Source organism: Rissa tridactyla, chromosome 1 (assembly GCF_028500815.1).
Source record: "Rissa tridactyla isolate bRisTri1 chromosome 1, bRisTri1.patW.cur.20221130, whole genome shotgun sequence".
Taxonomy (NCBI): domain Eukaryota; kingdom Metazoa; phylum Chordata; class Aves; order Charadriiformes; family Laridae; genus Rissa; species Rissa tridactyla.
The window spans coordinates 118677769-118690474 of record NC_071466.1 but is presented as its reverse complement, the minus strand read 5'-3'; the positions used below and the strand labels follow the sequence as shown (position 1 = coordinate 118690474).

At 36.2% G+C, this 12706-nt stretch overlaps 1 protein-coding gene across 6 annotated transcripts in view; it reads right to left on the bottom strand.

Moving 5' to 3' along the window:
• Positions 1 to 12706, bottom strand: part of DCAF6 (DDB1 and CUL4 associated factor 6) — a 102532-nt gene that overhangs the window by 43141 nt on the left and 46685 nt on the right. For 3 of the 6 annotated variants that reach the window (XM_054199986.1, XM_054200075.1, XM_054200154.1), the window contains exons 8-11: positions 10890 to 10983; positions 8560 to 8679; positions 8089 to 8334; positions 2585 to 2752 (exon numbers count right to left, since the gene is read on the bottom strand). In XM_054199986.1, the coding sequence (XP_054055961.1) occupies positions 2585 to 2752; positions 8089 to 8334; positions 8560 to 8679; positions 10890 to 10983 (628 nt within the window). The remainder of the gene's footprint in view (positions 1 to 2584; positions 2753 to 8088; positions 8335 to 8559; positions 8680 to 10889; positions 10984 to 12706) is intronic. The other 3 variants (XM_054200239.1, XM_054200403.1, XM_054200323.1) reach the window with 1 other exon arrangement.

Here is a 12706-nt window from a genome sequence, read left to right as displayed (position 1 = left end):
AGGCTCTGGGCCAGAGCCTATGACGCCATTTCACATAATGGCAGACACATTTTGTGGTGTAATTTTTTGTTTGAAAATCTGCAACTAGTATGTGCCTGAAAACTGAACATCTGCCTCAAGACAGAGCATCAAAGAAAACCTTGTAGAAAAAAGATAAAGAGATTGTCTCTGTATGGGAATTTATTATTAAAAAAAACCAACACAAACTACAAAAAACCCAACCCAAAACAAACAAACAAAACCCACAAAAAACCACAACAACCCCAAACCAAGAACTTCTTTTTCTCCTACCACACTTCTGAAACGCCAATTTACCACAGGGTTGCAAAACAATTGTCTCTATAGAGAAGCAAGAGACCAAAATCTGCAGCGCTGGATTTCCAAAAGAACAAATTTCCATGTCCAGAGTGCAGAAATCTTAAGAAGTAAGTAGACAATGCAAAGCTGATGGATTCCCCAATCAAAAGAAATGAGTTTCATTTGTTACCTCCCATTAGAGGGGAAGGAGGAATACAGTGAAAGAAGCTGGTAAAGCACAACAGGATTTTCTTGTATTTACACATAAAAGTAGAAAGGAAAAGGTAATGTAATCTTTTCTCAAATTTCTTGAAGACAAAACACACTGAATATTTAAATTTTAATTCCTTGCTTTAAATCTTCCACTGTGTATAATGCTAAAGGTAACAAATTCCACCAATCAGGCCAACCAGCAAAAATATATACATCCTAATGAGCTGGAGGTCAGGTAGCAAAACTGTTCCCTCTTCCTCTCCCCAGTAATAAATGTTTCCATGGTGCTAAGTGATCTATCTTTTGAAGCAATTACTTAAATAAGTAAAATGGTTAAATTTGCAAATTCATTGTCATCACACAAAGAATGAGGTAAATATTTGAATACTAGTTTCCTCCAAGGCTACGTAGGTGTTCTGTGGTTCCCTGGTGATCCTAAACAAAACTACCAGTCCTTCCCATTAGTTCCCTTAAAACGTGAAGCACGTGGGAACTCAAAACTCCAAGAGGCAGCGATGGGATGCAGACTAACTACAATACACGTCTGCCTCCCAGTCAAAGCAATTACTCAGCGGAAAGCTTTGAATTTGGGTCAGTATGGATCCTACAGCATGTTGATGCACAAGCAACCGGGAGTAAAGAATTACATTGCATCCTTGAAGGAACACTAAGAAAGAGATGGGCGAGACAATATCCTGTGAAACCCAGACCAACACATACTTCAGAAGTAGTAAAATGTCTACAGACAAACCTCCAGGTGAAAATTCTACAGATATGGTTGTAACCAAATTTTTTTTCCAATTTCTATTCAATGGGAAACGATTTAGTAAAAAAAAAATTTTAAGTAATTCTGAAAAGAAAATGGTAGATCAAGATCTATTCATGTAAATGTTAGCCGCGCTTTGCCTCTATCAATACATATCTTTGAGTTAATAAAACCTTATGTTCAGTTCGCTGAAAAAAAATAGGTAGCTTTTTGTTAGGGATATTTTTTTCTTGGCAGGAAACTACAACCACATACATGCACACTGCTACCATTGTTTTTCTTGTTCTCCTCCTACAGGTAACAGGCACCTATGGCCACCATCCCTAGGATAAGCACACAGCCCTCCAGGATTTACTGGTTTCCAAACATTCTGAAAACTCACTGTCGTGTTTTCTAGTGTAGGAAGTTATTAAAAATTCAATAACTACATATTGTAACTAGAGCACTAGCCACTGTTATATCAAATTGTTCTGTAAGGCTCCAGATAAACGAATAGATTGAACCATAGCAAGTCAAGCTGTGAATGACTGACCCAGTCCTTAAGAAATTTAGCCACACCTCAACTGTCACAGAATTTATCCATAGGAGAAACATCGCTAGACATCACTTCTCAACACAAAATATGCTGATTTTTCACACAGCATGCAGCTCATTCATTTTTACATGGTGCCACGACAAAGTTTGCTTCAAGTTCAGGCTCTAGGGTTTACCTCTTTATTCATAAGCATGCTTCTACCCTAACTTTTTCAAATATGTCTCTTTACTATAAACATCTCCAAGGCTTTCTTGCAATTATTTTTAATCTCAGTAAGACAAGAGACAAAGGATGGTGAAATGAAAAGTCACTCTGCTCAAAAAAGGAGAGCATATCTGGGGACTTCAGCTTGTTACAAGTACTTTCACTACACTTACTGTAAAAACATAGCATTTAAGAGTGACAAAATTCTGTTTTACTGAATCGTTACGCTGATTTAGAACATATGCTAAACCAAAGCCAAGTCTTAAATGCACACAGCAATTTATTGCTCAACTGCTCTAACAAACATTGCACATACCTGATACCATGCACCTAGGAAACTTTCTCCATAGACTAATGATTTAGCCATATAATCCAAACATGTTAGATAAATAAAACCCGTCAATATTACTCCTTCCCTAGCCATGTGATGATAAACACCACCACGTGCAAGGTAAGACAAGCAGCAAATGCATTAACTGTCTTGCTCTGGAAAAGAAGCATCTCAGCAAACAACAGCAGCACAAACTATAACTACGTTAGCTGCTTAAGAAACCTTGACAAACGACAACCTGATGTCTGAGGGTCCTGTGAGGAGCCCTTAGAGGAGGACTGAGCAGAGGAGGATGACTGTGGCGTTGAACCCTCAGCTAGTTCTCGCTGTCTCTGTTGTTCTGCCTTCTTAAGCCTCAGTCGCTGTAGACCCCTACGGATTATTGCTAACTCAGGTCCCATTAACTCTGACAAATAGTGAGGGAGGGGGGAAAAAAAAAAAAAAAAAGTATGTAAAAGAAAGAGGCATTGAACATACAATATACAGAACAGGGAAGAGGGGTGGGGTGACCAACAGAGAGAAGCAACAGATACTAAGTGTAATTACAGTAAAAAAAATATAAAAATAATTTACTAACATCCAGAAATTATAAAATAAAATACTGAAATTGTTTTTCTCTTCCTAAATGCATGAATGACAGGACCTAAGAGTTCAGGATTCATGTGACGATACACCCCCTTCCCCATCTCCAACACTTAAACCATTTAACAAAGAATTATTTAATGAAAATAGATAGATCCTGACTGATTCAAAACAAAGCAAAAAATAGAAGTATTCATTTTCATGTTCCTAACACACATAACCGAGAATATTGTGGTGTAAAGTTATGCAACTGTGGTCTACAGGAAAGTTTTCAAAATGCATGCGATAGCTTCCTGATGTAAAAAAAAAAAATTAGTACAATTTTCATCAAAACAAACCTGTGAAAAAAGTAAACTGGGACTATGGAAATTGGTGGCAGAATGGCATCTAACCAAAAAATACACTTTACTATGAACTAATTTTTTATCTCAGGCATTCCCAGTGGGTGAGGAGTCAAAGTCTGAAAACGCTGTTAAGTAGTCCTACAGAGAAAGTAATTTATTGGATCATAAACAATTCTTAGTATCATTTGCTTAACAGACTATTCTTTCAGTTCCATCTTTAGAGACCTCACTGTTTTCATCGTTTTGACTTTCTTCGTCACTTATACCATTTTGACACGTACCAGTCCACCATCTGATTAAGAGTATTTTTTGCAAACTGCTATAAAACTAGGTGGTCCAAATAATTTTTTGTTCTTTCCGTGCTCTTTGCAGATTTTCTCCACTTACATAAGTGCTGTAAAGCAAGTGCTTCTCTTTATACAATACAGATTCTGTCTTTATTAGCAATAGCTGAAGGACAATGTTCACTTGAACTACTGCTTAACTACTGTCACCTATAATACAGCAGACTAGAGAAGCTAATTCAGACTCAAATATTCACATTAAATACTCTAGCTAGTTCTGCTATAACTTGCTAGCCTAGACCTATCCTGAAAGTGTTTATATCAAGGGCACTCTGGAGTTATTTTGTAGATATGAGGAAATCTGCAGAAAAAAAATTAGTACTATGAAACGTTAAAATACTAGAGAGCATTACATTGGCATATAACCTTTCATCCAAGCGGAAGCTTTGCAAATATTCTGTAATCCTTATTCACTCAGTGAAGCAAGCAAATTTCAAATTTTCTTTCATAAAAAGAAACAAGCCCAAAGACGGAATCCAATCATTCAAAAATCAGTGGCAGGCACCAGTTAACATGGAAGAGCCATGAGCTCTAATGTCCTTGGTCTAATACCACTTCTGGGAAATACATCCTGCCAGCTTATGGTTGATGAGGTATATATAACAAGAAGGAAAAAGATACACTTCCTAAAAGGAATATGGCATCAAAGAGATTTGCTATGGAAGTTTTCACATTTCATGAACGTTTATGGAAATTAGAAGTCCAAACAGTCTGGAGATGTTTTTAAGGAAATTTCAATGATATCTAAAATTGCAGTTTTCAGTAGTTGCTGCTGATTCAGTTCCACTCAGTCCAGAGACAGTTACAATTTAAGATGTAACAAGAACTACAGTTCCAAATGTAAAGAGATAACTACTATCCTGAATATGTTCAATGACAACACCTTTTAAACACATTTCAGAATCTCTAAGCAAATGTTTATTTTGCCAGCAAATGGAGTGAGGAAATAGAAACGGAAAGAAAAAAAAACAAACCAAACAATACAGCTATTGCAACTTTCCCATTCGAAATTTAAAAGCAAAGTTAACTTATATCAGAACACATATTAAGATCCAGCTTTGCCCTAAAAAAAATCAATTACCCCCCTATCCCCTTCCTAATAGTAGCAACGTGTATCTGGAGTATCATTTATGGGGAAAAAAAGCATTATTATATTTTACAGTTTGTTGTATCTGATGTTCATTTGTGGTTCAAAACTATAGCATCTTAAAACTAATGTAAAAAAATAATTAATGGTTTCCACTGAATGGGCCAAGCAAGGCAAGAAAATAAATTTTTATTTTTTTTCCTTAGCGATAAGCATGAAAGCCTCCAGCAATTGTTTTGTCTCATTATTTAAAAAAAAAAAACCAAAACAAAACAAAAAAAAAAAACAACCACCAAACAACAAAACTATTCAAACATACTGACAAGAACAGGCTACTGAGATTTTGCATGGATCTCGTTGATTATTTGCAACTCACTGAAATGTTGCAACTGTATTTTTCCAGAATACACAGTCTGATAAAGAGACTTATCCCAACAAGCTCCAGCACTGAACCATTTTTGTACTGACTCAATTTTGAACATGCACCTCTTTAAAACATTAGGAGATGAAGTAATTCAGATGTAGAAGCTCAAATGCTCGCCACATGGCATATTTTCTGGATCACCATACCAACATATTTGATTATAATACGTATGCAAAGGTACTGCCATTTCAAAGACAGGATTACCACCAGTGCCTGTGTTCAGTACAGAAATCTATAGAAATGATTTACGGAAAGCTGTTTATAAGTCTTTTCCATTCTGTAGTATGAATTAATCCTCTGATTCTTAATAAGTCATTACCCGAAAACATATTCTTCATTTGTTAACTCTTTGCTACAATATTCAAACTACCACCACTTTATGCAAAATGATGGCTGAAAGCCTCTTGCTTTCCTTCTTCCGTTTTCCAAAATGCTTCCCCAGTCATCCATCTTTTACAGCACATATCTACCTTCCTACTCAACCCCACTGTATTTAACCTATTATTCCTATTACCACTTTCACCCCAAAAAGCAGCAGGTTTTTTTCATCTTTCGATGCAGCTAAAAAAACTCAGGGAATCCTGTTCTTGATGCAGAGTTCAGTTTTTTTCACATTTACAGACTAGAGACTGAGTAAATAAAATCTCATAACTGAGTACCATCATGGGTTACATAAGTATACAGACATTGCAAAATGGAAATTCAGATTCAAGCCTACTTATTCATAAACCCACTGCCATTGCTCTGCCATGACCTGCTGCCTCTGCCTACCAACTACCCCTCTTCCTGAACTTGCCAGTCTTACCCAAAGACTTGTTTTACAGTGCAAACTAGACAAGATGCTTGCCAGGTGTGCAAACATATACTGCTATTAAGTTTACTCAGACAATTTAAAGATGACACCTGGCCCTAACAGTAAAATCCGCATACAGCAATCAAGAATACCAAATAAAGTTTTGTTTGATTGTTTGTTTCTGTGGCTTTGGAGTTGGGGGGGTGTGTGCGATGGTGACTTTTTTTTTTTTTAAAAAAATCAGCAGCCAATCTGACATCCTGCTTAGGTGTAGTCAAAGAACCTATCAAACATGATACAGTAAATGAGAAAGAATACACTGTCTGTCAACAAAACAACCACCATTTCTCCTTTCAAAACCCAATATATGGAGAATCTTCAATCCAAAGAAACACTGGGAAAGAGGAAATGCCCTTAGAGAAGAGCTGGATCAAGAAATAACAACTTCATGCTAGCAGAATAAACTTTTACTTAGAAATTCAGACAGATTCAGAGAAAAACACTTTTTCTAGTCAGCATACATTCTTTAAAATGCAGGATAGAAAATGCATCATAACTCCAGAAATGCTCTCTAATGCATTATCATTATGCAACCCACAAAGTTTCAATGACTTGAAGCAATTATTTTTAATATGGGACATACCCTCCTGGCCACTGTAAGTTCCAGAATATACCATATACTTAAAAAAATAAGCAAATAGATAAAAAATGAACCCTTGGTAATGTTATGTGTGTTTTTTTTGATGGCTATCCCTCTGTACCAAAGAAAATGGCAGTTGGGTCACACTGAATTAGAGCAGAACCCTTAGTCATTTTTTTTGTGCGTGTATTGTTAAAAACTTGAGATTGCAGCAAGCTGACGCCAATACCAATAAAAAAACATAAGTGACTAAAAGCCTCTGCTACTAAATAAATTTTCTAGCATTCACTTACTCTAGAAATAGTATCTGACTCTATGTATTGTCATGTTTCTGCTCACTGTTTATTTCCTCTAGTATCAGACTAGTTGCAAGGTTTGAAAGGGTGAGAATGATAGATTTAATGAATTTCAACTTTTGCCTTTAGCTTCCCTGCCTTTCAGATACCAGACACCTCATCATTTCTCACCTGTCATGAAGATTTTGGCTGCAGCAGCCACAGCACACTTTAGTACACTTTACAAACCAGCACACTTTCCCCTGGGAAATCCCCATCCCTCCTTTATTCCAGAACAACCAATTTAGGGCCTGAAGATGCTAGCAGCCGTCTTTTCCAGTGACAACGACCTTGATTTTTTTACAACAGAATTGGTACATGACAAAAGGTCAATTTATACAAAAACCATGGGATTTTAAAATAATCAAGTCCGAACCTGTGTTTCAGATCATGTCAGCCTTTCCACCACAACTGTGAGGCCTAGAAACTCACTTTAAGAAAGTAAAAATAAACTCCTGTGCAAATATTTAACTCTAAAGGCTGTGGCATCTTTTCCAGCATAGAGATGGAAAAGGGCAAGTCAAAGCATAAGGTGCTTTTACTACCCAAATAAGTTTCTGACATGGACAGTGCAATACACTTTCTCCCCCCGCCCCCCATAAGAATGTAAGTCTGTATTAAATACAGATGAGTTTCTTCAAGATATACTAACTTAAAAATCAGTATGTTGTATAATTTATTAACCAATAATGGAATATCACGCAAGGTGAGCCCCATCCATCCAGATACTTTTGAGAAGCAAAAAAATAACATTGCTGACTGAAACGTTGATGTAGATTCCTACTGAAGAAGACATTCTTTACTTCTTCTAATTATAACAGGCATCGGTTCTGCTATTCACTGCACTGTTGCTGCTACAGCCAAATCACAGTTGAAGGCACGATGTTACTTACACTCCATGAAGAGAATAGCAAGTTTAGAAAAAACAAGCAATATTTTCTTATTTCTACTTCAAAGGACAATACTGGTTATCCTCTTTGAGACTCCTTCTTCAGACAAATGTATAGTTGATGGTTTTACTCTTTCTTTAAACCACAGCTGCAGTCACTTGGTAACTATAAAATACCTAGTCTCATTAAGGATGTGCAAGAAAGAAAACAGATTGAGAGCAATTAACCAAAATATCCTAAAATAAAATTGATTCTTATTGAAAGCATTTTTCATAAACAACGACAAGATGGATTTCTTCTCACCAGACTGATGGAGCACAGGTTGAGATGAGGCCCCTAAAGAAGGCCTTTGTTCATTATCAGGAGAGGACAATAATGAAGTTGAAGGGGGACTTTCTGTTGAAGATGATGTTGAAGGAGCTTGGGCTGACATTGTAGAAGAGGATGATGATGGAAGTTTCTCAGAACCATCTACTTCCATTGCAGTTTCTGATTCTGCACTAGGTGGCACGTTATTAGTAGCAGGAGCATCTGTTCGATTAGTCCCACCTTTGATTAAAAATAAAGCAAGAAAAACAAGAGCCCAAAGGTAAACTTACTCTGTCTCTAACGATCCCTTTGCATTACCATTCATATGGCAAACAAGCATGCTCAGTTCTTGAGTGCACTAAAAATTAATTTATACCTCAGAAAGGCTAATATTCAAGGCCTGTACATCCAGTATAAACATACATTCTGGTGTAATTATTATTCTTGGAAAAAAACGGAAATCACCTCTGGACCGTGATCTTCCTCGTCCTCGATTGCTTTGTGCAACTTCACTAGCTTCTTCAAACCATCTTGAAAGCATATCTGACATCCTTTGCATTAGAGAGACATTAGGACTTTGCTCCCCTGTAAAACAAACAATGCTGAAGAGTTTTATCTACAAGTTTACGTAAGCATTCATTTTTCACCCCCATTTCTTCCATAAAAAACACCCTGCACTGTAAACTACTTAACTAGTAATCCGCTGAGCCATCTCCTTTTTTTCATTTCAGCACAACAGTCCAGCAAGAATAGCCAACTGAACACAGCACAACATAAAAACCAACAGTCCTTCCTCCTTTTCTGTTTCACAATCACCTGGAGCTTTTGTACACATGAAATTGTGAAATTTATGTCATGCAATTTAAAGTGCTGGTTAAATAAGTTAAAGCCTAGATTTTTATGTTTTCCCAGCTAATTTTAAAATAACCAATTTTATCATTAAACAATGAAAGCGCAAAAAGACTAGCATAAAATCAGCACATGATGGTTTTAACATTTCCAAAAGGCTTCTTCATGACTTCGATTTTCCTCATAAGCACAATTTAATACAACAGCAAAGCTCTTTTAGGGATTTTCATTTTCACATTTTGCATCAAGTGTTAGGACTGCAAAGACTTTCAAACAGCAAAATCTTTGACATACTTCCTTTCAACACAACTCAAAACATTTTTTCCTCATTTTATTTCTGGTTTTATTACATATGAAACAAAATTTGTTTCAAGAATAAACGTAGGAAAAATTCCATTTGTAAAGGGCTGAAATAGAATATTTGAATCTATAAGTGTTTTTTGTATTTTGTGAAATGAAAAATATTTTGTACCCTGCATACAAAAGCTAACACTGAAAGGTTCTGGAGTGTACTTGGGAAGAACATGTACAGTGAGAACATGTGTCTCAAACACCAGCAGATTTACTTGATATTATGGGGAAATGACAGCTAGAAGGACAATGAAGATATTTAGCTGAAAAAGAATTTAGATAAAAAAGTAACTTTGTGCAAAGGCAAAGCTACAACTAATTTTGATGGGAAAGACCTGCAACAAAAACGATAGCAAAAGCGTCCCTAATATGAGGGGGTATACAAATAAGGTCTGTGGAAGCACAGAATGTAAAACTGTTAATAATCAAATCCTGTGATATTAGAATAAGAAGGCAAGATTAAACTGAGAGAGCAGTTTACGAGAAAGGAAAGTACTCCTTTACACAGTGGGTGCTGAACTTCTGGAATTTTTTGCCATACAAAATATTATCCAAAACATTCAAAAAAGGATTACAGAAATTCACAGGCAATAGAACCATACGCAGATTCCAAAGGAAAAGATGGGAGTGTACCCTCTAAAGTTTCTATTCCAGTAATTCTGAATACTGGGGGAGCAACAAAGGCAACGGACTAAGTTAAGAGGACAGGCTTATGTTCTCTCCCTGAACAGCATCTCCCTTTGCCTGTGTTGGATACAGAATCCTACTCTACATGGACCATTAGCCTGATACAGCTAGACACTATTACTGTAGTTTGGGGAATCAGGAAGATGAGAAAACCAATACAGAAAATCTGGAAAGGGAAATGGTAGGCAGAAAAAGAAGAAAGATTTAAGGGAAGTAGAACAAATACTTGTACCCCCACAACTGTCAGAAACACATCATTTACATGAAAAGCAAGATGAGTGACAAAGCATCCTCTGCCCTGCTTTTGTATCACATTTTCTGACCCTAAAGCATAGCTTTGAAAATGCTCCGTCTACTGAAACCTCAAGTAAGTGAGCAATACATCACAAACCTGAACACAGAAGCATAAACATTTAGTCACTACATGTGTTTTACAAAAAAAAAAGTGAGATTCAATATTAAAATCCTATTGCTTTGAATTCTAGTCCCCTAATGTAACCATTAGAGAACATTTCATTTGTAACTTCGATTGCATATGAGGCTTGACTACCACAAAGAAAATACATATTTGTGTTACTACATGACCAATGACAATGAAATAAGCTCCCCTTGTTTTACATCAGCGTAACTGAAGCAACACAATTTTTCTGGTAAGGATATTTTCAATTTAGATTATTTTTAAAAGTTACTGTAGAATAGGAGTTCTGTGTGAGATTCTGAGAAAACCATCTTAAGACCTGACTGATTCTTAAAATATGGGTAGTTTAATCTGAAGCACTTACGTATTTCAGGAATACTTAAGAAAATTTGGAAAATAAAACCCAAACCAAAGAAAACCATCAAAAAACCCAACCAGAACAAAACACATATACAAAGACAACAAGACCCCACAACTGCAAACACTTTACCATCTCTTTCTCGTTCACTCTCAGGCCTTGCTCTTGGTCCAGTATCTGACCAATCCCCTCTTAGCCGTAAACGTTTAACAGGAGGTTGCCTTAACTAGAAAAAAAAAAGAAAAAAAGAAAGGCATTACAAAGCTATTTATGTTAGACAGTACAGAATTCTAAGTCTAAATATAAATGCAATCTCCATTTTCTTAAGTTACATAAATTTGTACGTCACCAAAAAAAAGAATGTTAACGATATGTTCAGATCAACTATGAATAAGCACAACACTCTAGCAATAGAATGCAAGTGTTTTAGCTACACAGAAGTTCAACAGTCTAAATCAATGACTCTTTGAACTAATGCATCTTTTATTTTATGCAATACTAACTTTACTAGGTTAATTGAGGCTTTCCATACTGAACAATAATAATTAAGGTTTTCCAGAATTCAACCTGAATTCTGCAAAAACATTCACCTCTTCATGTTAAAAACTACATAGCAGCTTCAGTTCAATGAAATGTGGATTTGCAATTAAGCAAATGGAAAAAACAATCAGACATTAACAAAACAAAGCAATTTTATAAAAATAAACTTTAGCTTATTTTTTGACCTATGGGATTTTTTAAAATTTTTATAACACTTTTTTTTTGCAGCAGGAAGTATAAAACAAGTACTATATAGGTACTGTTACTTTCAGCAACTTGAAAAGAAACAGCTAGTGCTTTGAACATTCAGAAAGGCAGTTCAGAGTTTGAAATTAAGTGTATTGGCTGGATATTTCTGCCTTTAAAAGAAAAAAAAAAGGTGAATAGTTGGGCTTACAATTTTAAATTAAATGTAAAACCCCTGCAGTGAAAGCATATTAAAGTGTTAACTTTAAGTAGCCAGCAGATTCTGGAAGAAAGCTTTACCTTTCTTTTACTCTCTACAACTTAAAACCAGGCTGAAATAAAAATAGCATTTAAGTAAAATAATCCAAGGACATTACAGGACATACTCTGTGCCAACAAAAGAAAAGAATACACCGTGTCTGTTCTTAACAGGTGGTCACAATCTTCTATAGTAACTGGCAGTCAATTCTCCACAAAATTACTTCACATCAGATTAACATTCCATAGAAGAAAGGGAGACATGCAGAACCATTTGTTTGTCACATAATTTTTCTGGGTTCCTTTTTGCTTTCTGCTGCCTCAGTGAGGTAACAGTGTCAGCCAGCTGGACGTTCTTCCTCAGTCCTAGGAAACTACACGCCCTTCTGATGAACAATATTTGTATTAGTAATGGCAGCCTGTGGCCCAGTAAATACAGCATGGCCATTGCTAATAACGGGCCACAGGCTTAATATGAAGCTAACAAACAACACAAGCCTCGCACTTGTCAGACTTTGTCTGGACTTCACTTCCTTGGAGCATTCTTTTAGCTCATCTAGCTGCAAGGGCAATTGTCTAGTGACCAGGTGATTATCACCTAATTTGCTCTAGTTTTGCTTAGATTTGCATAGATGTATGGTGTACAACCTCTTGTTAACAGTTTTGATATATACAGGAACGCCAACTAGCTAACCTGTGCAAGAAAGAACTACCTATGACTACAGCATACTGATGGAGCAAAAAGTAGTACAGGCATGGGCTGACAGCAGGTATGGACACAGGAGGATAACAGAGACACCTTCTCAGCAACTTGCTCGTGGCTGTTAACTGTACTGTAAAGGCCACACTCAAGCAACAACTGCTTTAGGGGTAACAACAAGGACAAAGAACAAGCATTTAAAAGCAAAACCATGCCATATTGGCAGACTACTAAAAAAAAAAAAATCTTCATCATGTAAAACGTG